The 27,177-nt window shown below is 42.5% G+C and overlaps 1 protein-coding gene across 1 annotated transcript; it reads right to left on the reverse strand.

The window, feature by feature from the left end:
- Nucleotides 1-769: 769 nt before the first annotated feature.
- Nucleotides 770-26,375, reverse strand: LOC142665062 (vomeronasal type-2 receptor 26-like). The gene is made up of 6 exons (XM_075844603.1): nucleotides 26,197-26,375; nucleotides 22,979-23,270; nucleotides 19,318-19,836; nucleotides 17,717-17,929; nucleotides 10,708-10,831; nucleotides 770-1,665 (listed from the first exon to the last, which is right to left on the reverse strand). The coding sequence occupies exons 1-6, from the start codon at nucleotides 26,373-26,375 to the stop codon at nucleotides 770-772; spliced, it is 2,223 nt and encodes a 740-aa protein (XP_075700718.1).
- Between the last annotated feature and the right edge of the window lie 802 nt (nucleotides 26,376-27,177).

Genomic DNA, 27,177 nt, shown 5'->3' on the forward strand with positions numbered 1-27,177 from the left:
CTTTGCAGGATGTCAGAATAGCCTCCCAGAGCTTCTGTTTTGATGTGAACTGCCTCCCACCCTCATAGATATTTTTCTTGAGGATGCTCCAAAGGTTCTCAATAGGGTTGAGGTCAGGGGAACATGGGGGCCACACCATGAGTTTCTCTCATTTTATGCCCATAGCAGCCAATGACACAGAGGTACTCTTTGCAGCATGAGATGGTGCTTTGTCATGCATGAAGATAATTTTGCTACGGAAGGCACGGTTCTTCTTTTTGTACCACGGAAGAAAGTGGTCAGTCATAAACTCTACGTACTTTGCAGAGGTCATTTTCACACCGTCAGGGACCCTAAAGGGGCCTACCAGCTCTCTCCCCATGATTCCAGCCCAAAACATGACTCCGCCACCTCCTTGCTGACGTCGTAGCCTCGTTAGGACATGATGGCCATTCACCAACCATCCACTACTCCATCCATCTGGACCATCCAGGGTTGCACGGCACTCATCAGTAAACACGTTTAATTGAAAAACTAATAATTAAATGTTTATGACACTTAAATCCAATGTGCATAATAATTTGGAACACGGTGTATAGCAAAATATACTGACAGATCTAAGAGTACACTTATGTAGAACATTTTTTTGTAGAGTTTCCCTTTAAGAAAAGCTAAGCTAACCTTATAGACTAGAGCTAATATGGCTGACAATGGTAATTTTCAGATAGCTACTTCCTGTCCGAGAAAGAAAATGACAATGACAGGAAGTACTTTTTATTCCTCATTTTTTTTAAATAATATTTATGTGTCTTTTGTGATTGAGCTCTGGCTTTAGAAGTATAATATAGCATTTTGGGGTAAAAATACACATCAGTAATCCAGCGGTTGAGATCAGGATGGCAAAGATTTCTACCGCTAACGTATACTTGCCCTTAGTACTCAGGTAAGTGGGTATAAAGGACAGCCACACACTACAAAACACGATCATACTAAATGTAATATACTGAGCCTCATTGAAGTTGTCGGGAAGTTGCCGTGCTGAGTAGGCGACGATGAAGCTTAATAAAGCCAATAAACCTATATATGAGATTGCAAGATAAAAATAAAACGTTGATATATCCATACACTGCAAGATCAGCTTATCATGTGCTATCTTACTATCAAATTCCACAACTGGGGGGGCACATATTATCCAGGTAACACAGATAAGAAATTCTCCTAAAGAACATATAGTGGTTAAACCAATGGAGACCCTTGAACCCATCCATTTTTTTAACTTGCACCCCGGTTTGGCTGCATTAAAGGCAATGATAACTGTAATGGTTTTACCCAACAGAGAGGAAATAGCGACTGAAAATACAAAGAGAAAAAGTGAATGTCTCAAAAGGCAGGTGAGGTCCATGGGATGACCAATGAATAAAAGCGAGCACATGAAACACAGGGTAAGTGCTATGAGGAGGACGTAGCTGAGGTGCTGGTTATTGGCTCTTACTATGGGGGTGTTCCTGTGCTTCACGAAGATGATCATTACTGAAGTAGAGGTTACAGCAAAGGTTATGGCTATACCAGCCAATAATAAACCTAGGTGGTCGGAATATGAAAGGTATTCTATGGTCCTTCTTATACACACAGTCTTGTTTATGTTTGACCAGAACTCTTCAGGGCACTCTATACAGTTTTCCATTCCTAAGAATTAAAGAAGTAATCATCAATGATATACGTTCACATAAAAGAGAATCCACATTATATATTCTATCTATCTATCTATCTATCTATCTATCTATCTATCTATCTATCTATCTATCTATCTATCTATCTATCTATCTATCTATCTATCTATCTATCTATTATCTATCTATCTATCTATCTATCTATCTATCTATCTATCTATCTATCTATCTATCTATCTATCTATCTATCTATCTATCTATCTATCTATCTATCTATCTATCTATCTATCATTATCTAAGAGACAAGAACATTTGATCAGCACATTCCAGCAAAATGAAACAAAACGTGTATACAGGTGCAAGAACGCCCGTGACTGCAAATTTATACAGCACACAAAAAAATGGTGACAGGACACTGCGATCACTAATGCCACATAAACACTATACATAAATAAATATGCATTGCTGCTGGATCTATTCACAATAGTGAGGTCCTTAGCGCATATTTTGATCAAATTGTGTGAGCCCACCTGCCACGACAAGGCGACTTCTATGAGGTGGGTCCCTTCGCTGCTCATACGCCCAGAACTGGGACTAAACCTACATACTGTAATGACGTGGGTAGGGAAACAGACAAGTGAGCCCTAATCTACCCGCCACTCAGTCCCTGCCTACTTGCAACGACCCGCCCTAGGCGACAGGGTACAAATGGGCGACGGTCCCTACGCTCAATAAGTGCACGACAAACAAACAGACAAGGGTACACAGAGCTAAGGGGAGAAAGGGGCAGTTGCCCACGGCAACACCGTGAGCAACAAGAGTAGTGAACAAGCCGAGTCAAACCAGGAGAGTACGAGGTGCCAAACGCAGAGCAGGAGAGTAGTGAACAAGCCGAGTCAAACCAGGAGTGTACGAGGTACCAAACGCAGAGCAGGAGAGTAGTCAGCAAGCCGGGGTCAATAAGAAGCAAGGACAAATATGAGACCCAATCATATTGACAATCAGAGATAAAACACCTTAAATATTGTTCTAGAGACTGATTAGTCCTCTCAGTTTGGCCATTAGTTTCAGGATGGAAGGCAGAGGAGACTTTTTACAGAAGGCTCTCCAAAACAATGAAACAAATTGTACCCCTCTATCAGAAACAATATTGACAGGGACCCCATGGAGACGCAGGATGTGTTTGACAAACAAGGTAGCTAACGTCTTAGCATTGGGTAGTTTCTTGAGGGGCACAAAATGGCACATCTTACTGAAGCGGTCTACTACAACCCACACCACCGACTTGCCTTGAGATGGAGGCAAATCGGTGATAAAATCCATTGAGATATGGGTCCAAGGTCTCTGGGGAATGGGCAAAGAACGTAGTAAGCCCGCTGGTCGGGACCTGGGAGTCTTGGACCTAGCACAAACTTCACAAGCGGCGACGTAGGCCTTAACGTCTTTAGGCAACCCAGGCCACCAATAGTCTCTGGCAATGAGGTGCTTGGTACCCAGGATGCCTGGATGGCCAGATAGTGCAGAGTCATGATTTTCCCTAAGTACCCTTAGCCGGAATTGCAGGGGAACAAACAGCTTGTTCTCAGGAAGGCTCCCGGGAGCTGAACCTTGATCAGCCGCAATTTCAGAGACTAAATCAGAATCAATAGCGGAAATGATTATACCTGGAGGCAAAATACAAGCAGGATCTTCCTCCGAAGGAGGGCTGGCCATGAATCTACGTGACAGTGCATCAGCCTTAATATTTTTAGACCCAGCCCTATAGGTAACCACAAAGTTGAATCTGGTAAAAAATAACGCCCAACGAGCTTGTCTCGGGTTTAGCCTCCGGACAGATTCTAGGAAAACCAGATTCTTGTGGTCGGTGGCCAGGAAGTGGCGCCACTCTTCAAATGCCCATTTAATGGCTAAGAGTTCGCGGTTGCCAATATCATAGTTACTCTCAGTGGGCGAAAACTTCCTGGAGAAGTAGGCACAGGGACGGAGATGGGTGAGGGACCTGGTACCCTGGGACAAGACAGCGCCCACTCCCACCTCGGATGCGTCAACCTCCACGATAAATGGCTCCATTTGGTTGGGCTGAACCAGCACCGGGGCCGAGATAAAGCACTTCTTAAGGACCTCAAAAGCCTGGACAGCCTCAGGAGGCCAGTGGAGGAGATCAGCACCTTTGCGAGTGAGATCCGTAAGAGGCTTAGCGATCACCGAGAAGTTAGCAATAAACCTCCTGTAATAATTAGCGAACCCCAGGAAGCACTGTAACGCCTTCAGGGAGGTAGGTTGGACCCATTCCGCCACAGCCTGGACCTTGGCAGGGTCCATGCGGAATTCATGAGGAGTGAGGATTTGACCCAAAAATGGTATCTCCTGCACCCCAAACACACATTTTTCGGTCTCCGCCAACAGTTTGCTTTCCCGAAGGACCTGGAGCACCTTCCTGACATGCTCAATGTGGGAGGACCAGTCCTTGGAAAACACAAGTATGTCATCAAGGTACACTACAAGAAATACCCCCAGGTAGTCTCTTAAAATCTCATTTATGAAATTCTGGAAGACTGCGGGAGCATTACACAACCCAAAGGGCATGACGAGGTACTCGAAATGCCCTTCGGGCGTGTTAAACGCAGTCTTCCACTCATGCCCCTCTTTCATGCGGATAAGGTTATAAGCCCCCCGTAGATGACACTTAGAGAACCATTGGGCCCCCTGAACCTGATTAAAGAGATCAGGAATTAGAGGAAGGGGATACTGGTTCCTTACAGTGACCTTATTCAAGCTTCGGTAGTCAATGCATGGCCTAAGACCACCATCCTTCTTCCCTACGAAGAAGAAGCCAGCACCTACCGGAGAAGTAGGGGGGCGAATGTAAGCCTTGGCCAGGCATTCCTGGATATACTCTCTCATGGCTTCACGTTCAGGACAAGAGAGATTAAATATCCTATCCTTAGGGAGCTTAGCTCCTGGTACCAAATTGATTGCGCAATCGTATTCTCTATGAGGAGGTAACACTTCGGAGGCCTCTTTAGAGAAAACATCAGCGAAGTCCTGAACAAACTCTGGTAGCGTGTTCACCTCCTCAGGGGGAGAAATAGAATTAACAGAAAAACATGACATCAAGCATTCATTACCCCATTTGGTAAGGTCCCCAGAATTCCAGTCAAACGTGGGATTATGCAACTGCAACCAGGGAAGGCCTAAAACCAAATTGGATGATAATCCCTGCATTAACAGTACAGAGCACTGCTCCAAATGCATGGAGCCAACAAGGAGTTCGAAAACAGGGGTATGCTGAGTAAAATAACCATTAGCAAGATGAGTGGAGTCGATACCCACTACCGTGACAGGTTTAGGCAAATCAATAAAAGGCATGGCTAGAGACATAGCAAATTCCACAGACATGATATTAGCAGAAGACCCTGAATCCACGAAGGCACTGCCAGTAGCAGACATATCACCAAAAGAGACCTGAAAGGGAAGCAAGATTTTATTACATTTCATATTTACGGGAAATACCTGTGCGCCCAAGTGACCTCCCCGATAATCACTTAGGCACGGAAGTTCTCCGGCTGCATTCTTACGCCTAGGACAGTTGTTCACTTTATGCTTGTCATCCCCACAGTAGAAGCAGAGACCATTCTTCCTACGTTGTTGGGGGGACACGGAGGCCCCGAGTTGCATAGGTACCTCCGAGTCATCCGGGGAGGAACGAAGCAACGGAACCTCGGGAGGCATCATGGGGGAGTCAGAGGAGAAAACATCAAGACGTTCAAGTCGTCGTTCCCTGAGACGTCGGTCAAGTCGTTCCGCTAAAGCCATAACCTGGTCTAGGGAGTCAGAAGAGGGATAACTAACTAGCAGGTCTTTCAGGGCGTTCGACAGACCCAACCTAAACTGGCACCTTAAGGCAGGGTAATTCCACCGAGAAGCTACGCACCACTTCCTAAAGTCAGAGCAATACTCCTCAACAGGTCTCTTACCCTGACGTAAGGTCACCAGCTGACTCTCGGCAAAAGCAGTCTTGTCAGTCTCGTCATAAATGAGTCCGAGAGCAGAAAAGAAAAGATCAACAGAGGAAAGTTCAGGGGCGTCAGGAGCCAAGGAGAAGGCCCATTCTTGGGGCCCTTCCTGGAGCCGGGACATAATTATACCCACCCGCTGGCTCTCAGAACCTGAGCAGTGGGGCTTTAAGCGAAAATAGAGCCTACAACTCTCCCGAAAGGAGAGAAAAGTCTTCCGGTCCCCTGAGAACCGGTCGGGCAACTTGAGGTGGGGTTCAAGAGGTGAGGTGAGGGGCACTACCATGGTAGCATCAGGCTGGTTGACCCTCTGAGCCAGGGCCTGGACCTGTAGGGAGAGACCCTGCATTTGCTGAGCCAGGGTCTCAAGGGGGTCCATAGTGGTGTCAGGGACCAGGGTAGACTAGGTATATGGGCTTGTGATTATGTAATGACGGGGGTAGGGAAACAGACAAGTGAGCCCTAATCTACCCGCCACTCAGTCCCTGCCTACTTGCAACGACCCGCCCTAGGCGACGGGGTACAACTGGGCGACGGTCCCTACGCTCAATAAGTGCACGACAGACAAACAGTCAAGGGTACACAAAGCTAAGGGGAGAAAGGGGCAGTTGCCCACGGCAACACCGTGAGCAACAAGAGTAGTGAACAAGTCGAGTCAAACCAGGAGAGTACGAGGTGCCAAACGCAGAGCAGGAGAGTAGTGAACAAGCCGAGTCAAACCAGGAGTGTACGAGGTACCAAACGCAGAGCAGGAGAGTAGTCAGCAAGCTGGGGTCAATAAGAAGCAAGGACAAATAGAACCAGAAGCTGCAGCAGGGCCAGGAAACCAAACAAGAAGAATCACAAGCAAGGAGGAACAGGAAAGGCAGGTATACATAGACAGAGGGCGGGAGCTAGCTCCGTCTGGCCAGGCTGTGATAGGCTCTCCCACTCCTAAGCCTGCCACCTTGAGTGGTGGAAGATGGAGTCAGTCTCACAGACATAGAAGCAGGTGCAGACTGATTATGCATGGGCGTTGCCCCAGAAGCTGTGCCTGGCAGATCCTTTACACATACATCTGGGAATGGTAGGAATCAGCATTAAACTATTCAAAATCACCCAGGACAGAATGGGAGGAGTTCAAGATCAACAATGGTGGCAGTCACTAACCCCACATATCTACAATACATAAGAGACAAGAAAGTTTGATCAGCATATTCCAGCAAAATGAAACAAAACGTGTATACAGGTGTCACAGGCAAACTTGCACCTGTATACACGCTTTGTTTCAATTTGTGGAATGTGCTGAACTGATCAATCTTTCTTGTTTATTATGTATTGTAGATATGTTGGGTCAGTGACTTCCTCCATTTTGTGATCTTGCACTCCTCCCATTCTGCCCTGGGTGATTTTAATTAGTTTAATGCTGGTTCCTACCATCCCCATATATATGTATGTTTAGTCCCAGTTCTGGATGTATGTGCAGCGTAGGTTCCCACCTCATCGAAGTCGCCTTGTCGTGGCAGGTGGGCTCACACACTTTGATCAAATTGTGCGCTAAGAACCTCATTATTGTAAGTAGATTCATCAGTAATGTATATTTATTTATATATAGCGTTTAGGTGCCATCGGTGTTCGCAGAGCGCTATCACCATTTTCTTGTGTACTCTATCTATCTATCTATCTATCTATCTATCTATCTATCTATCTATCTATCTATCTATCTATCTATCTATCTATCTATCTATCTATCTATCTATCTATCTATCTATCTATCTATCTAAACATCTATCTATCATCTATCTATCTATCTATCTATCTATCTATCTATCTATCTATCTATCTATCTATCTATCTATCTATCTATCTATCTATCTATCTATCTATCTAATATTCAAAAAATAGGCAGCACTCCGCAGTAAATGTGAAAATAGGGTACTTTTATTGCCCCCTGTGCAACGTTTCAGCTCTGTCCTCTAGAGCCTTTCTCAAGCAAATAACATGTGATACATTCCAAGTATATAACATAGTGACAATCAAGTGTGTGAATCAAACATAATCAAAGCAAAAGTATATAACAGCATCACAAAAATAGCGTAATAAATATATAGTAAAAAGTGACACATCAGAATTAAACATGTAGTGTCAAAGTAAGATGGATAAGCAACAGTTAATGTGCATATAACTCACAATACAGTTAAAGTATCCAATTAAGAGTAGTGTTCACATGTGTGTGAATCATGTGTGAAACATAAAAACAAATTAAAATTGAAAATCACCTCAAAGGACGTGCTATCACGGCGCCGCCATAGCGGTAAGCGAAAAAACGGTATTGCGCATGCGTTGGAATATTGCCATGTTCTAAATATTGCGGATATCCGGTATGCATTCGCGCATGCGCAATGAAGCGCAGATGCGATGCAGACATCTTTAAATAGGGAAAAGTCCCATTTGTTTAGGGTTATATCAAAAGGTATGTGTATATATATCTTAAATAACCGAATCATACCATAATGGGGACTATATAGCTCCCAATCTAAGATAAAGCTTTATCAATGGAGAGTGTGAATACATTCAAATGAATGTCCCAACAGGGCATGCAAAGAGGAGAGAGGCATAAGCGCAGCGGTACAGCCCTGTTCACACCAGAGTTTTAAGTATTGTTGTTAGAAATGGAGTTCAAGGTGTGGCCGGTGGCCATTCTATAAATGCCCATCCCCACCTCACTAGTGGGTAAAACAAATGCAATGCAGACATGTCATATGTCCCCTTGCCGTATTGTTTCCCGTAACTCCTATATTTGTTCTTTGAGAAGTCAAAATAAATACCGCATCTACGTCCAAACCTCTCAATCCTATAGGTTCTATCGATATGTATATAATACACCCTCTAGAGATATAATGGCATACTACATATACTGATATATATTTTTTTATAGAATATTATAATATGATATCCGCAAAAAATAAAAATTGCAAAAATTCCATGAAAAATATAATAATTTTTAATAATATTGGATAATAATTATACACAGAAAAATCCGTGATATTCTTCGTCTGTCGAGGTAATCTTCAAACAGGTTCAAAAGAACGCTCTAAAGAAAAATAGAGAAAAATAAATATCAATATTTCAAACAGGTAATAAAACCAATAAGTATACATGTTAATAATTACTGATAATAACATCAAGTGTATCAACATAATGGGGCATGACGGAAAGAGGAAGGAAAATCTCTCACATTACTCCACTAAACGCATAATCGACATTGAGCCCATTTGGTTTCAGGGTGTTGAGCCTATTGATCCATTGCAACTCCTTAGTTTTTAATAGTCTAGTCCTGTTGCCACCTCGTCTCAGGGGGGGTATGTGATCCAAGATCCAAAATGTCGATTATGCGTTTAGTGGAGTAATGTGAGAGATTTTCCTTCCTCTTTCCGTCATGCCCCATTATGTTGATACACTTGATGTTATTATCAGTAATTATTAACATGTATACTTATTGGTTTTATTACCTGTTTGAAATATTGATATTTATTTTTCTCTATTTTTCTTTAGAGCGTTCTTTTGAACCTGTTTGAAGATTACCTCGACAGACGAAGAATATCACGGATTTTTCTGTGTATAATTATTATCCAATATTATTAAAAATTATTATATTTTTCATGGAATTTTTGCAATTTTTATTTTTTGCGGATATCATATTATAATATTCTATAAAAAAATATATATCAGTATATGTAGTATGCCATTATATCTCTAGAGGGTGTATTATATACATATCGATAGAACCTATAGGATTGAGAGGTTTGGACGTAGATGCGGTATTTATTTTGACTTCTCAAAGAACAAATATAGGAGTTACGGGAAACAATACGGCAAGGGGACATATGACATGTCTGCATTGCATTTGTTTTACCCACTAGTGAGGTGGGGATGGGCATTTATAGAATGGCCACCGGCCACACCTTGAACTCCATTTCTAACAACAATACTTAAAACTCTGGTGTGAACAGGGCTGTACCGCTGCGCTTATGCCTCTCTCCTCTTTGCATGCCCTGTTGGGACATTCATTTGAATGTATTCACACTCTCCATTGATAAAGCTTTATCTTAGATTGGGAGCTATATAGTCCCCATTATGGTATGATTCGGTTATTTAAGATATATATACACATACCTTTTGATATAACCCTAAACAAATGGGACTTTTCCCTATTTAAAGATGTCTGCATCGCATCTGCGCTTCATTGCGCATGCGCGAATGCATACCGGATATCCGCAATATTTAGAACATGGCAATATTCCAACGCATGCGCAATACCGTTTTTTCGCTTACCGCTATGGCGGCGCCGTGATAGCACGTCCTTTGAGGTGATTTTCAATTTTAATTTGTTTTTATGTTTCACACATGATTCACACACATGTGAACACTACTCTTAATTGGATACTTTAACTGTATTGTGAGTTATATGCACATTAACTGTTGCTTATCCATCTTACTTTGACACTACATGTTTAATTCTGATGTGTCACTTTTTACTATATATTTATTACGCTATTTTTGTGATGCTGTTATATACTTTTGCTTTGATTATGTTTGATTCACACACTTGATTGTCACTATGTTATATACTTGGAATGTATCACATGTTATTTGCTTGAGAAAGGCTCTAGAGGACAGAGCTGAAACGTTGCACAGGGGGCAATAAAAGTACCCTATTTTCACATTTACTGCGGAGTGCTGCCTATTTTTTGAATATTATCAAGTTTGGAGCGTGGTCTGTTCCTGAGGATTTGCACCCACCATACACCGGTGCTGCTAGATATATTTGTTTATCTATCTATCTATCTATCTATCTATCTATCTATCTATCTATCTATCTATCTATCTATCTATCTATCTATCTATCACATATCTATCTATCTATCTATCTATCTATCTATCTATCTATCTATCTATCTATCTATCTATCTATCTATCTATCTATCTATCTATCTATCTATCTATCTATCTATCTATCTATCTATCTATCTATCTATCTCTGCACATTGTTTGAACCACACCTGATAAATTAGCAATCTCCCCATCAGAGCATGGGACACAGTCAAAACAGCAGGGCAATTTTCCCAATTGGAGTGATTTTCGATTCCCTTTAGAACATGTGTCACTACACAGGGACTGTGGAATCTTATTGAAAAAGAGAACAAGAAATCTGCATAATTCATTAAATATACAACATGTTAACAAAATGTATCAACAAATCAATTGATCTTATTTTATTTAATTTAGGATATCAATGTTATCTTGAAAATTATACAAATAAGGCTTCATTTACATCTGCGTCGGGCTTCCTTTTATAGGTTCCATCAGACCTTTCCATCTGGGGTAACCATGAACATAAACCAAACCAAAAAAATGGAAAACCTAATAGAAACCATTTGTAATAGAAGCATTACCATTGAAATCAATGGTAATGCAAACGGAAAGCTATGGTTTCCGTGCGGTTTTTGTTCTTGGGTTCCCCAGACGAAAAGGTCTGACGGAACCTATAAATGGAAGCCCGACGCAGATGTGAATGAAGCCTAAATTGTGATTCTTCCGGATAAAAATAAAAAATATCCTCCTTTTATATGGAAGCCTAGCTAACATTGTTTCTACCGCCATCAATCCTATAATAAAATCTTTGGACGGTTTAATGCTCAAAATTCTTTAGGTCATATATGGAGGTCCTGAACAAGGGGCAATCTCTCTACTAATAGAGCATGTTTTATAGAAAGTATGATGCTGAGTAACAAGCTAAGCAGGACCCCCCCCCCCCCACACACACACACACACACACACACACACACACACACATAATACGCAGATACATATGCACTTTTTACCAATTTCATATTGCCATAAAATGCCAATTACTTCCATACAATACCTACAGAATTCTGCAAATTCAGTGTACAAATAATGACACCCATACAAATAATCCCTCCATACAGTATCCAAATAATATTACCATACTGTAATGGTGGGGGGGGTAGGGAAACGGACAAGTGAGCCCTAATCTACCCGCCACTCTGTCCCTGCCTACTTGCAACGACCCGCCCTAGGCGACGGGGTACAACTGGGCGGCGATCCCTGCGCTCAGTAAGTGCATGACAAACACGACAAACAAACAAGGGAATACAAGCAAGGGAAATGGGCAGTTGCTCGCGGAAACACCGTGAGCAACAGAGTAGTGAACGAGCCGAGTCAAGCCAGGAGAGTGCGAGGTACAAAGCGAAAAGCAGAAGAGTAGTTGGTAAGCCGGGGTCTGTATGGAGCAGGATCAAAAAGTAGCAGGAGCTGTAGCTGGGCCAGGAAACCTCAAGGAAAGAATTCACAAGCACAGATGGACAGGAAGAGCAGGCTTAAATAGACCGAGGGCGGGAGCTAGCTGAGTCTGGCCAGGTTGCGATAGGCTCTCCCACTCCTAAGCCTGCCAGCCTGAGTGGAGGAAGCTGGTGTCTGTCTCAGGGATGTACACTCAGGTGTTGACTGATTAATTCTGGGAATTAACCCCGAAGCAGTGCCTGGCAGATCCTTTACAGTACCCCCCCTTTTATGAGGGGCCACCGGACCCTTTCTAAGTGGACCTGGCTTACTGGGGAAACGCAGGTGGAACCTCCTGACCAATACCCCAGCGTGAACATCCCGGGCGGGTACCCAAGTCCTCTCCTCGGGCCCGTATCCTCTCCAATGGACCAGGTACTGGAGGGAGCCTTGGACCATCTTGCTGTCCACGATCCTGGCCACCTCAAATTCCACCCCCTCAGGGGTGAGGACGGGAACAGGAGGTTTCCTCGAGGGGGCCAAGGACGGGGAGCAGCGTTTCAGGAGGGAGGCATGAAACACGTTGTGTATACGAAAAGACGGGGGTAACTCCAGCCGGAAAGAGACAGGACTGAGGACCTCAATGACCTTATACGGCCCAATAAACCGGGGAGCAAACTTTTTGGACGGAACCTTGAGACGCAAGTTCCTGGATGACAACCACACCAGATCCCCGACCACAAACAGGGGGTTAGCAGAACGTCTTCTATCGGCCTGAGCCTTCTGTATGCTCTGGGACGCCTCTAGGTTCTTCTGAACCTGGGCCCAGACTGTGCACAGATCCCGATGAACGACCTCCACCTCGGGATTGTTGGAACAACCAGGTGAAACGGAGGAGAACCGTGGATTAAACCCAAAATTACAGAAAAAGGGAGAGACCCCTGACGAGTTACTGACCCGGTTATTAAGGGAAAATTCGGCGAGGGGAATGAAAGAAACCCAATCAAATTGACAGTCAGAGACAAAACATCTTAAGTATTGTTCTAGAGACTGATTAGTCCTCTCCGTTTGGCCATTGGTTTCAGGATGGAAAGCAGAGGAGAAGGACAGATCAATCCCCAACTTATTACAGAAGGCTCTCCAAAACAATGAAACAAATTGTACCCCCCTGTCAGAAACAATATTGACGGGGACCCCATGGAGACGCAGGATGTGTTTGATAAACAAGGTAGCCAACGTCTTGGCGTTGGGTAGTTTCTTGAGGGGCACAAAGTGGCACATTTTACTGAAGCGGTCTACCACCACCCACACCACCGACTTGCCTTGGGATGGAGGCAAATCGGTGATAAAATCCATGGAGATATGTGTCCAAGGTCTCTGGGGAATGGGCAACGAACGCAGTAAGCCCGCTGGTCGGGACCTGGGAGTCTTGGACCTGGCACAAACCTCACAGGCGGCGACGTAGGCCTTAACGTCTTTAGGCAAACCAGGCCACCAATAATTTCTGGTAATGAGGTGTTTGGTACCCAGGATGCCTGGATGGCCAGATAGTGCGGAGTCGTGATTTTCCCTAAGTACCCTTAGCCGGAATTGCAGGGGAACAAACAGCTTGTTCTCAGGAAGGTTCCCAGGAGCTGAACCTTGATCAGCAGCAATTTCAGAGACTAAATCGGACTCGATAGAGGAAATGACTATACCTGGAGGCAAAATACAAACAGGATCTTCCTCCGAAGGAGGGCTGGCCATGAAGCTACGCGACAGTGCATCCGCCTTAATATTTTTAGACCCGGCCCTATAGGTAACCAAAAAATTGAATCTGGTAAAAAACAACGCCCATCGAGCTTGTCTCGGGTTTAGCCTCCGGGCAGATTCTAGGAAAACCAGATTCTTGTGGTCGGTAAGGACCGTTACCTGGTGCCTAGCCCCCTCCAGGAAGTGGCGCCACTCTTCAAATGCCCATTTAATGGCTAAAAGTTCGCGGTTGCCAATATCATAGTTACACTCCGTGGGCGAAAACTTCCTAGAAAAGTAAGCACAGGGGCGGAGATGGGTGAGGGAGCTGGTACCCTGGGACAAGACGGCCCCCACTCCCACCTCGGACGCGTCAACCTCCACAATAAATGGCTCCCTTTGGTTGGGCTGAACCAGCACGGGGGCCGAGATAAAGCACTTCTTGAGGGTCTCAAAAGCCTGGACGGCCTCAGGGGGCCAATGGAGGACATCAGCACCCTTGCGAGTGAGGTCCGTAAGAGGCTTAGCGACGACCGAGAAGTTAGCAATAAATCTCCTGTAATAGTTAGCGAACCCCAAAAAACACTGTAGCGCTTTCAGGGAGGCAGGTTGGACCCATTCAGCCACAGCCTGAACCTTGGCAGGGTCCATGCGGAATTCATGAGGAGTGAGGATTTGACCTAAAAATGGTATCTCCTGTACCCCAAATACACATTTTTCGATTTTGGCAAACAGTTTGTTTTCTCGAAGGACCTCGAGCACTTTCCTGACATGCTCTATGTGGGAGGACCAGTCCCTGGAAAACACCAATATGTCATCAAGGTACACTACAAGAAATATCCCCAGGTAATTTCTCAAAATCTCATTTATGAAGTTCTGGAAGACCGCAGGGGCATTGCACAACCCAAAGGGCATGACGAGGTATTCGAAATGGCCTTCGGGCGTGTTAAACGCAGTCTTCCACTCATCCCCCTCTTTGATGCGAATAAGGTTATACGCCCCCCGTAGATCCAATTTAGAGAACCATTGGGCCCCCTGAACCTGATTAAAGAGATCAGGAATCAAAGGAAGGGGATACTGGTTCCTTACCGTGACCTTATTCAGGCCACGGTAGTCAATGCATGGCCTAAGACCCCCATCCTTCTTCCCTACGAAGAAGAAGCCAGCACCTACCGGAGAAGAAGAGGGACGAATGTAACCCTTGGCCAGGGATTCCTGGATATACTCCCTCATGGCTTCACGTTCGGGACAAGAAAGGTTAAATATCCTACCCTTAGGAAGCTTAGCTCCTGGTACCAATTCGATAGCGCAATCGTATTCTCTATGAGGCGGTAATACTTCGGAGGCCTCTTTAGAGAAAACATCAGCGAAGTCCTGAACAAACTCGGGTAGCGTATTCACCTCCTTAGGGGGAGAAATAGAATTAACAGAAAAACATGACGTACAACATTCATTACCCCATTTGGTTAGCTCCCCAGTATTCCAGTCAAACGTAGGATTATGCAACTGCAACCAGGGAAGACCTAGAACCAAATCGTACGATAATCCCTGCATCAATAGTACAGAGCATTGCTCCAAATGCATGGAGCCAACAAGGAGTTCAAAAACAGGGGTATGCTGTGTAAAATAACCATTAGCAAGAGGAGTGGAGTCGATACCCACTACCGGAACAGGTTTAGGCAAATCAATCAGAGGCATAGCGAGAGACATAGCAAATTCCACAGACATGATATTAGTAGAGGACCCTGAATCCACGAAGGCACTGCCGGTAGCAGACCTACCACCAAAAGAGACCTGAAAGGGAAGCAATATCTTAGTACGTTTCATATTTACGGGAAATACCTGTGCGCCCAAGTGACCTCCCCGATGATCACTTAGACGCGGGAGCTCTCTGACAGCATTCTTACGCTTGGGACAGTTGTTTACTTGATGCTTGACATCCCCACAGTAGAAGCAGAGACCATTCTTCCTGCGGAATTCTCTACGTTGTTGAGGGGACACGGAGGCCCCGAGTTGCATAGGTATTTCTGAGTCTTTAGGGGAGAAACGAAGCAACGGGACTTCGGGAGGCATCATGGGGGAGTCGGAGGAAAAAACACATAAACGTTCACGTTGTCGTTCCCTGAGACGTCGGTCAAGTCGTACCACTAAAGCCATAACCTGGTCTAAGGAGTCAGAAGAGGGATAACTAACTAGCAGGTCTTTCAGGGCATTCGACAGACCCAACCTAAACTGGCACCTTAAGGCAGGGTCATTCCACCGAGAAGCTACGCACCACTTCCTAAAGTCAGAGCAATACTCCTCAACAGGTCTCTTACCCTGACGTAAGGTCACCAGCTGACTCTCGGCAAAGGCAGTTCTGTCAGTCTCGTCATAAATAAGTCCGAGGGCAGAAAAGAAACAATCAACGGAGGAAAGTTCAGGGGCGCCAGGAGCCAAGGAGAAGGCCCACTCTTGGGGCCCTTCCTGGAGCCGGGACATAATTATACCCACCCGCTGGCTCTCAGAACCTGAGGAGTGAGGCTTTAAGCGAAAGTAAAGCCTACAACTCTCCCGAAAGGAGAGAAAAGCCCTCCGGTCACCTGAGAACCGGTCGGGCAACTTGAGGTGGGGTTCAAGGGGTGCGGTGAGGGGAACTACCAAGGTAGCATCAGGCTGGTTGACCCTCTGAGCCAGGGCCTGGACCTGTAGGGAGAGACCCTGCATTTGCTGAGCCAGGGTTTCACGGGGTTCCATAATGGTGTCAGGGACCAGGGTAGACTAGGTATAGGGCTTGTGAATTTGTAATGGTGGGGGGGGTAGGGAAACGGACAAGTGAGCCCTAATCTACCCGCCACTCTGTCCCTGCCTACTTGCAACGACCCGCCCTAGGCGACGGGGTACAACTGGGCGGCGATCCCTGCGCTCAGTAAGTGCATGACAAACACGACAAACAAACAAGGGAATACAAGCAAGGGAAATGGGCAGTTGCTCGCGGAAACACCGTGAGCAACAGAGTAGTGAACGAGCCGAGTCAAGCCAGGAGAGTGCGAGGTACAAAGCGAAAAGCAGAAGAGTAGTTGGTAAGCCGGGGTCTGTATGGAGCAGGATCAAAAAGTAGCAGGAGCTGTAGCTGGGCCAGGAAACCTCAAGGAAAGAATTCACAAGCACAGATGGACAGGAAGAGCAGGCTTAAATAGACCGAGGGCGGGAGCTAGCTGAGTCTGGCCAGGTTGCGATAGGCTCTCCCACTCCTAAGCCTGCCAGCCTGAGTGGAGGAAGCTGGTGTCTGTCTCAGGGATGTACACTCAGGTGTTGACTGATTAATTCTGGGAATTAACCCCGAAGCAGTGCCTGGCAGATCCTTTACACATACAATGCCATATTAATACTGCTATATATTTCCCACATAATACTGCCATTCAATGCCCAAATAAAAATATAATTCAGTATCCAAATAATACCGCTACCGAATAACTGCATAGTAAAAAGCTTAATGGTAAAGTCCCTGGTGATCCAGGGAGTTAAGGGTTACATCTTCTACTCTCAAGTTGCTATTGGGGGGGACCAATGGGCCCTGAGCAATTGCCTAGTTTTCCACCCCAAAACCCCCCCACTCTATAATGTCCATATGCTCCGAAGGGGCATTTGAATTCCTGTAATTAACTAATTTAAGTTTATACTGTTTGTCCTTAGAGGGCATGTACATTTTTGAAACCACTTGTTTTCATTGATTCAAAGCATACAAAACTTTGCAAATAGTTGTGTAGTCTGATCTTGCAGTCATACTCTCTTCTGTCTCCTACTTTTTGACAAACTACCAAGAAATAGGGCACAGAAGGAAGGAGCATGAATGCAGGCTCAGACTACTCAAGGTTTGTTTGTAGTCTGTTACCATGGAGACACATAGGTTTGTAAAGGAGCTGTTGACGTGAAATCGTACGATATTTTTAAATAAAGACCTAGTGCAATTTAGATGCATTGGGAGCATAAACACATTTTGGTTTGGAAGATGGACTTTGGCTTTGACTATTTTAATACTATACATATACTCACCTCTGTAAAATATTGATTCCACACAATAGCGCTTGTATTAATTGCTAGTTGTTGTGATGATAAGAGAGTACCCACATGCCTACTCTCATATGTACCATTTGGATAAAGGATCCAATTTAGAATATCAAAGCTATTTACTACATCACCGTTTGTAGTAAAAAATAGGTCTTCTCCGGGTTTCCTTAAATAAATATATTTCATGTAATTATTTAGCTACAAAAATAAAATAAAAATTCGAATTAACGGAATTTTCTATGGATTATTATTGATTACTATTTATAATATATATGACTTCTGTTCTTGGCTCAGTTCACACTAGCATCATGGATACCATTTATAATGGAGACATGACTGCTGTAATGATCAGTTTTCCAATGGATATAAATGGACTCATTTACTTTAATGGGGTCCGTCAGGGTTGCATTATTTTGAACAGCATAAATAGTTCTGTACACTGCACTGCTCTTGCCATCAAAAATAATAGAAAGCACAATGGAAGACCTGATGGAAGCATGTAGCACAAGTGTGTACAGAGCCTTAGACATTTGAAGCCTATTCTGAGAAATAGTAGTTCTACTGTGTGGCATAAATAAATGGATACCCCTGGTGATCAAATGTTCTCGCAAGGAGAAGCTACATCTAGCCATACAGTGGGCAATGCAGAGGAAATGTAGGCAAGTCAAATAAATGTACGTCCATGGACGGTCTGAGTCTGCCAGAGCAAGACCCACTTTGTGTTAGTGGCTCTCTGCTGAGGCTTATAGAGGGGTTCTCAAGCAGGGACCCCCTCCATTGACATCCATATGTCCTTATAGCGCATAGTGACGAAACAACCCATTTAAAGGTAAATAATCTATGGAATACTAGAAAGTAGGACTTAGAAGTAGATTTAAATAGAACCAGTCACTAGGTCATATAAATTGAACTGGCTTAATGACCCAAATAGCGCTGTCTCCCTGATTCCACCATTTTGTTTTATTCCTGGACCCCCCTCATTGTTCCAGAGACATGGCCACTGTTATGTTTGCTCCCTCTATGCTAATTTGCTTTAGTTAGCCGACAGGGCTTGAACTACCCTCAAGCTGCCTCGTGCTGATTGGTCAGCATCAGAGGCAGAGAAGCTAGCTCCACCCCGTTGACTAACTACAAAAAATTAGCAAATAGAGAGCCCACACAACAGTGGACCATATCTCTGGAATGGGAGGTCTAGAAAAAAAATGTCCAGCTTATATGACCTAGTGACAGGTCCTCTTTAAATTTCTTCTACCAAACACTTATAGGTATGTAAATGACATGATATTATAAAAAAATTAAATAAGTAATAAAACTATAAACTACAAAAATATCACATAGTTAATGGAGAATGCTACCTTGTGGATCCCGCTACCGGTAGATTGTTTAGCTGTATACATTTCATGCAAAGCCTTGGCCAAAAGGTGAACAGCATTGTAAATTGTATATGTAAAAGTATAGGTCGATGTGCCTTCACTTTCTAAACGTTTCGCCCATAGATTATTTGTTTGATTTTTGTCATTGTTCAAAATATGCCAAAACCCAAAGTGGGTAATGCAAAAACTTTCCAAAAAGGGATTATATTGTACATTGTGAAAAGCATTGAATGAAAATTCTTGTAGACCATCTATGTTCTTTTTATGGACCGATATCAGTAGGGAACCATTGAGAGGAGATAGGTACAATTTAAAATCGTAATCTGTAATTATGTTTAGATTGACAGAGGATATCCACACTTTACTGGGAAGGCTTTCAAAGTTTTCACTTTGCAGAATTTTTATAAAGGCTTCAGAAGTGATATATAGGATTATAACATTCGATGATGACGTCTTCAACACCCCAATGAGTTTTTCAACATCTTTCGACGTGGACATAATAGCTAGAAATTCCACACATATTCCTTTTCTTGTCATCTGTTGCCTCAGTTCCTCAGAAGCCTTATTGTTACTGTAATCATCTGTGGAAATGATGCCAACCCATGTCCATTGAAAGTGCAACAGAAGTTGTAGGATCACTTGGAACTGATGATACTCATTTGGAATAGTTCGATAAACTGATGGAAATTGTATCCTATCATTAAACACTGGATCCATTGCACCATAGCTTATCTACAAACAAATATCATTGCTAATAATACATAAAGAAGAGCACAAGTAGATTAAGACTAGGGCTCCACAACGAATTTTAGTTGTGTGGTGATCGTGGTAAAATCACGGGTCGCCCCCACTTCAACAATGGCAGACAGTGCCCCAAAAGGTAACTAAACTTTCAAAAAATATAGTGACATGTCAGAAGTTTTGAATGGTAGGGGTCTGATTACTGACACACCCACCCATCGTTGAAATGAATCGGCAGAAGCGCTGTTCTGCTTAGTTTCTGATCAGCTTTTCTCCGAAAGCCAAACAAGTGGTGTATGGGCTAAATAGAAAGTCTATGAGCCTGTACACCGCTCGCTCAGCTGGCCAGTCTATCGGCATACATGGGTTATTTTATGAAATTCTTTAGTCTGAAATTCTTGGGTAGACTGAAAAGTGTCTGGCAATAGATTTGTACGAGTGTTGAACAGTAAAGATGCTACTGTTCCTCTAAATGCAAGTTGTACATGTTTTTCTCCACAGTCCCTATCCTGTAGAAAGTTTGTTCCTATATTATATATGTATATACAGTGAAGGAAATAAGTATTTGATCCCTTGCTGATTTTGTAAGTTTGCCCACTGTCAAAGTCATGAACAGTCTAGAATGTTTAGGCTAGGTTAATTTTACCAGTGAGAGATAGATTATATATATATTAAAAAAAAAGAAAATCACATAGTCAAAATTATATATATTTATTTGAATTGTGCACAGAGAAATAAGTATTTGATCCCCTACCAACCATTAAGAGTTCAGCCTCCTCCAGACCAGTTACACGCTCCAAATCAACTTGGTGCCTGCATTAAAGAAAGCTGTCTTAAATGGTCACCTGTATAAAAGACTCCTGTCCACAGACTCAACTAATCAGTCTGACTCTAACCTCTACAACATGGGCAAGACCAAAGAGCTTTCTAAGGATGTCAGGGACAAGATCATAGACCTGCACAAGGCTGGAATGGGCTACAAAACCATAAGTAAGACGCTGGGTGAGAAGGAGACAACTGTTGGTGCAATAGTAAGAAAATGGAAGACATACAAAATGTTCAGGGGCGTCAGGAGCCACGGAGAAGGCCCATTCTTGGGGCCCTTCCTGTATCCGGGACATAATTATACCCACCCGCTGGCTCTCAGAACCTGATGAGTGGGGCTTTAATCGAAAATAGGGCCTACAACTCTCTCGAAAGGAGAGAAAAGTCTTCCGGTCCCCTGAGAACCGGTCGGGCAACTTGAGGTGGGGTTCAAGAGGTGAGGTGAGGGGGACTACCATGGTAGCATCAGGCTGGTTGACCCTCTGAGCCAGGGCCTGGACCTGTAGGGAGAGACCCTACATTTGCTGAGCCAGGGTCTCAAGGGGGTCCATAGTGGTGTCAGGGACCAGGGTAGACTAGGTATGGGTTTGTGATTATGTAATGACGGGGGTGGGGAGACAGACAAGTGAGCCCTAATCTACCCACCACTCAGTCCCTGCCTACTTGCAACGACCCGCCCTAGGCAAAGGGGTACAACTGGGCGACGGTTCCTAAGCTCAATAAGTGCACGACAGACAAACAGACAAGGGTACACAGAGCTAGCGGGAGAAAGTGGCAGTTGCCCACGGCAACACCGTGAGCAACAAGAGAAGTGAACAAGCCGAGTCAAACCAGGAAAGTACGAGGTGCCAAACGCAGAGCAGAAGAGTGGTAAACAAGCCGAGTAAAACCAGGAGTGTACGAGGTACCAAACGCAGATCAGGAGAGTAGTCAGCAAGCCGGGGTCAATATGAAGCAAGGACAATGGTACAAGAAGCTGCAGCAGGGCCAGGAAACCAAACGAGAAGAATCACAAGCAAAGGAGGAACAGGAAAGGCAGGTATAAATAGACAGAGGGCGGGAGCTAGCTCTGTCTGGCCAGGCTGTGATAGGTTCTCCCACTCCTAAGCCTGCCACCCTGAGTGGTGGAAGATGGAGTCAGTCTCACAGACATAGAAGCAGGTTCAGACTGATTATCTATGGGCGTTAACCCCGAAGCTGTGCCTGGCAGATCCTTTACAGTTTCTAAGCCGCCATTGGCACTATGTTTGTATTACCGCCATTGTTAGATACTGTGACTCTCATCTGTTAGAAGTTGTTTCCACCACTTGTGGACTTTTCTGCATACCACCTGTCAATGAATTTGCATCATATTTGGACCTACAGTCATCACTTGTGGCTAAACCTCCCTTCCTTACCGATACTTTACAGATTCATAGGGCAACAACGAATTCCATGCAGTTCTGCATCTAATGTATGTAACAAAAGATTGACTCAATAATAACACTATATTTGGGAATCATGCAATTTTGTAAAGGGGCACGCTCAAGGTTTTGTCACGGGGGTCTGGTATTTCATCAGTATTGTTATGTATAATTACCCCCTATAATCAATAGCGCCAATAGAGTGTAGTGGTATTATGTATGGAGTTCTAGGGCAGTAAAGCGTTTAATGGGCTCATCCGTGGTTGTTTAGAGTGGGCTCATCCCTAATGGCCAATGGTGGTAAAGAGGCTAATTAGTACATACATGCTGGGCTTATCCGTTGTGATCAATGTTGGTAAAGAGGCTAATAGGTACATACCTGGTAGTCTAGGGTGTGCTCTACCCTGGTTGTACATGGGGGTAAAGAAGCTAATGGTTCCATACCTGGTGGTCTAGGTCTGCTCTACCCTGGTGGTGAATCTGGGTAAAGAAGCTAATTGGTCCATACCTGGTGGTCTAGGGCTGTAAAATAGATAAAGTGTCACTGTCATTTTGTTTTATTCATTTAATAGGGTCCAAAATTCAGTATTCTGATTAATTTCACAAAATATCTTTATTTTGTTCAGAAATCTGTTTTCCTGATGCAAAGCTCCAAATCCCTGCTTCATTTCACACAGTTATACATAAATTATCAAACTCTGGCTGACTACAGCCACCACTAGGGGGAGCTTACTGCATACAGCGCCATTGCAGTCGAACACAATAAGCTCCCCATAGTGGCAACTGTATTAGATATTCACAATGACTTAGGTGTTAAGGGGAGAGAAGTATGAAAGAAGGGGGACCCCTTGATGAATCCTCAATTTATTCATGCAGATGAACCATAGACCAACCTATGCTCTTACCAGAGGATATCCATACAACTGAGTTATTTGTGCAATTGTATATGTTGATGAAGATAATAAATGGCCAATGAATGCTGCTATTTTTGGTGTCTTCTCACAGGAATAGTTTGGAATTAGGTCTTGACCCGCAGACAGGATGTTTAACGTGCTTATTATTGCAAGGGAATCACTATCACAAGAGTCATATAGCTGGAAACCCAGGGACATATTGGGCAATATATCTTTACTGGTATTTATTTCTTCAATTGCATAAACAAAAGCCAGAAAATGTTGAAGATACTGGAATGTCGGCCTGGAGTAAGAGAAAGAAGAAGACAGTGGAGAAAAGACGATTCCAGGCACATGTAAGGTGATGTAATACGATTCAGGTCCAGATAAATATCCTATTGACATGCAATTCTATACAATGTAATTTTTAATCATCATTACACAGATATATCCATTTAATACTTCAAATCTACTGCATCATAATAAATATTCAAAATATCGACTCTATGGGGAACAAGGTCAGATTTTTTATGACGTTGCAAGGCGTCCTGATTCAGATCATTCAAAAAGGGAAGTTATGGTGCAGTAAACCAGTCAATTTTACGTCAAATTACCCAAGACCAAATATTGCCATGTAGTCCAGGCCCTTAAGAGGTGATGCCATTAAAACAACTACTGTCCATATACCCTATTAGGGCATATAGACGTCAAAGAGAGGGGTCTCCTGCTCGTAACCCCCTGCTACGATCTAGGATGGAAAGCTGCTCTCTTGGAGTTGCTCTTGCTCTGGCATATCTTGCCCGTCCATGCTTTACGGCTACTGTAGGGGAAATGTCTGGCCATAAGCTTCAAGGATTACAGCAAGGGTTAAAGAAGTTCGCCTTCCATTTAGGACATGGTTGCTTACACGAGACAACCCTTTTAACAAGAAAACTTTTTGTATTACAATTTTTTTTTTTACTATAATTATTAAGTTAACATGTGTAGTTAAGATTATTTTCACTGAGTCTTTGACCTGTTTTAGGGATATATAAATTGGCAGTCAACGCTTCACTGCCAGTGTTTGTATCATAAGTATGTCAGCTTATACAAGATAAATTATACAATGTATCAAGAATATGTGTCTGGTGCTTTCGCACTTTGCATTGACACAAAATAAATTAATCTAGTGTAGTAGGTAATAATGCTAAAAAAATAACATATCACATATATTTATGTCCAGTTTGTACCTAAGTTACTATCTATTTTTATTTGCTTTTATATATGTTTGTAAACTGGACATCGAATATCAGAGATATAGGTGGGGCCCAATAGCCGCACCTATAGAGATCTGCACAAGGTAGATAGATTCAATCTAAGTCCAGCACATCCAAGTTAGGTGCAAGGAATATTTTTCAAGTGCTAAGACCCTAAATTCCTATCCTACCCCTATAGATTGTTTCTCTATATTTTTTATCCGAATATAGTAAAAACAATATTGACAATAATCAATATAAAAAAAGAATACAAATAATAATAATAATAATTACTATTATTATTATTTTTTTAAATAATAGTTAATATAAAAAATTAAAAAACAACTTACAATAATAGTAATAAAACATATAATACAATAAATAATAATGATTAATATTTAATACATTTTAATTACAGATATTTTAGAATAAAAAAATAATAATTATTATATAAAACAAATACAACTAACAACAATAATAATGCTGATAATAATAATAATACTAATAATAAAAAAATACAATATTAAAAAATTACTATTATTACTCTTAAAAATTAATACAATTAGAAAATAATACTACTAATACTTAATAATAATAATAATAATAATAATAATAATAATAATAATAATATTAATCATTATAAATAATAAAAATAATAATAGTTATTATCATCATTATACAAAACGAATACAAATAGTAATAATCACTATTAGTATTTAAAATAACTACAGCAACAATAGTAATAATAATAATAATAATGTCACTTACAGCTGACCTACAGAAATGTTATATGTGATCCACAAAACAAAGCACCTTCACTGACACATCCAAAAAGTAATCTTTGAGATCTGTTACGCAATTTGTTTTAATGTACCAGATTGAAGAATTTAATTGCTACAAAGTATGGTTTATTTTAATTTAAGAACATCTTTTTTAAATAGTTAAAGCAAATATAATATTATCTTAAAAGCTCGAAAATTTAAAACAAATTAATTCATCCTATTTAAGCACGACCAAGCCGTAGAAATGATAATTTACTTCCAAAAAAATGAAAGCCCCCAAATGAAATAAAAAAATATTTTGTTGAAATTTTTTTTTATTTTTCTATCCAATTTATTAAATTATATAATTGGATCTATATTACAAGGCAAAATGATCAATTTCAATACTTTACCACTCACTATAATCACCCTGTGTAGGGTTTTTCTTTTGAATCTTTGCCTTTCTCATACATCTCATGTGGTTTTGTGTGTGTTTCATGTCTACATGCCTATGGTTAAGAAGATAGTAGACAGCTCATCCATAGATCATATAGTTTACTGTGTGAGACGTCACGCTACTTTACTAATGTATATTCAGTGTACAAGAGGCGTCTCTGAGTTAAAAACTATTGAATTCTATAATAGAATTAAAATAGGAAGCGTGAAATGTAATATTCACAGTCTGTGTAATTGGTGTTCAATTAGACGGACAATGTGTGGGGGAGGGGAGGTAAGAAAAATGGTGCCTTATTGTATGTTTATAAGGACTTCTGTAATGCTAAAAAGACTAAGAGGTTGTACGAGATTAGAAAGGGTTTGTTTTTTTTCCTTAGAAACAGCGCCGCTCTAGTCCATTGATTGTGTCTGGTAGTGCAGCCTCTTTAACAATGTCCTGATGTAGCCGAGGTGAATTTGTCACTTAATAGAATTGTGAGCAGAAGAAGAAGGGATAAAGAATCAGTTTGGTGCCCCCCCCCCCAACCTACCAGCTTACAGTATGGAGAGTAGCTTGTTGATGCTCCACCTATACACAACACTCTGGGCACCTGCCCCACCAGTTTCACTTAACAACTCCCCTGCAGTGATAGAAAAGATTAAATTCAATGACAAATGCACCTCTGCTACAGCTGTAAACCTGATCTATATAATTATTGAGATGTCATTATATGTTTTGTATATGTTTATGTCTGTTAGCCCTACTGTATATATCAGTCATTGGTGTAGCAATACTTACACTGAGCAGACATCAACTGATGGGGCTTCCATAAAGGTATGGGCTGCTTTGTAACACAACAAAAGTATTTGAAGAACTCCCCCAATGATGATGTCTCCATCTCTGGAGTAGCCCTTTGGAGAGTCATTATCAATGCTGCATCTCATTCTGTAGGACTTGTCTTCTGCATGGGTGGACATGTTGAGTGGAATCCAAATTATCATCAAAACCCAAATAGGGAAGGTAGCATCTTCCATTCTTTATCCTGTAACAAGTGAAGATCTGTGCAGATGGGGCCACAGAGAACCAGTGATAGTAGGCTCGAGCTGTAGGGTTGCTTATATACCTCTATTGTTTTTCATTTCATCATATCTCTCAATGGTATCTATTATAAGAGCATTTTAAAAGAGTCAACAAATGGCTATGTCCAAGAAAAGTACTTACTAACATTTGTAAAGATTTCCCTCAAGAGGTTTTCTGGTTTAGAAAACACATTTACAAATATCCTATTAAGAAATTCTGAGATTACAAGGGAGGGGGGTCACTCATTCAAGACCCTCATCTATTGTGAGCGTGGACAGAAGCTACAAAGAGCGTATCTCACTCTGGACAACATAGGATGTATATGCATTACATAGACGGCTCATGTAATGAGTGTGAACCTTATACTTTGTTTGCGGCATGTGGACTGAAGGTGTATACTTTAGAGGTGTTTGTCTGTTTCTTTGGAGGGACTGGCTGGTTGTCTGAGAGATTGCTCAGTGGTTTGTTTGTTTGTTATTGCTTGTGCTTTTGATGTGTCTTCACCTGTGTCCGTGTGGTTGTCTGGAGCGGCGGTTTGTAAGGCTCTGCAGTGCTGCAGGGTGATGAGGCCGTGGCGAGACAGCAGGAGATAGAATCTTCTTGGCTGTCAGCTGCATGTAGGAGGTGCGGGAGACAACATAGACCCAGGCATAGCCTACTGTTGAGCAGTCGGGGAGAGATAAAAGGGAGTGGTTTGGT

The sequence above is a fragment of the Rhinoderma darwinii genome, chromosome 12, assembly GCF_050947455.1.
Source record: "Rhinoderma darwinii isolate aRhiDar2 chromosome 12, aRhiDar2.hap1, whole genome shotgun sequence".
In the NCBI taxonomy this organism is placed as follows: domain Eukaryota; kingdom Metazoa; phylum Chordata; class Amphibia; order Anura; family Rhinodermatidae; genus Rhinoderma; species Rhinoderma darwinii.

What these genes read in the sequence shown, in the direction of transcription:
- LOC142665062 (XM_075844603.1), bottom strand. Translation starts at nt 26,375, where the DNA reads ATGTCCACCCATGCAGAAGACAAGTCCTACAGAATGAGATGCAGCATT. An exon ending in TCAGTTGATGTCTGCTCAGT is followed by an intron (nt 23,271 to 26,196) that starts GTAAGTATTGCT and finishes CTCTTACTCCAG; the next exon opens with GCCGACATTCCAGTATCTTC. An exon ending in GGAATCAATATTTTACAGAG is followed by an intron (nt 10,832 to 17,716) that starts GTGAGTATATGT and finishes TTTTTCAATAAG; the next exon opens with ATTCCACAGTCCCTGTGTAG.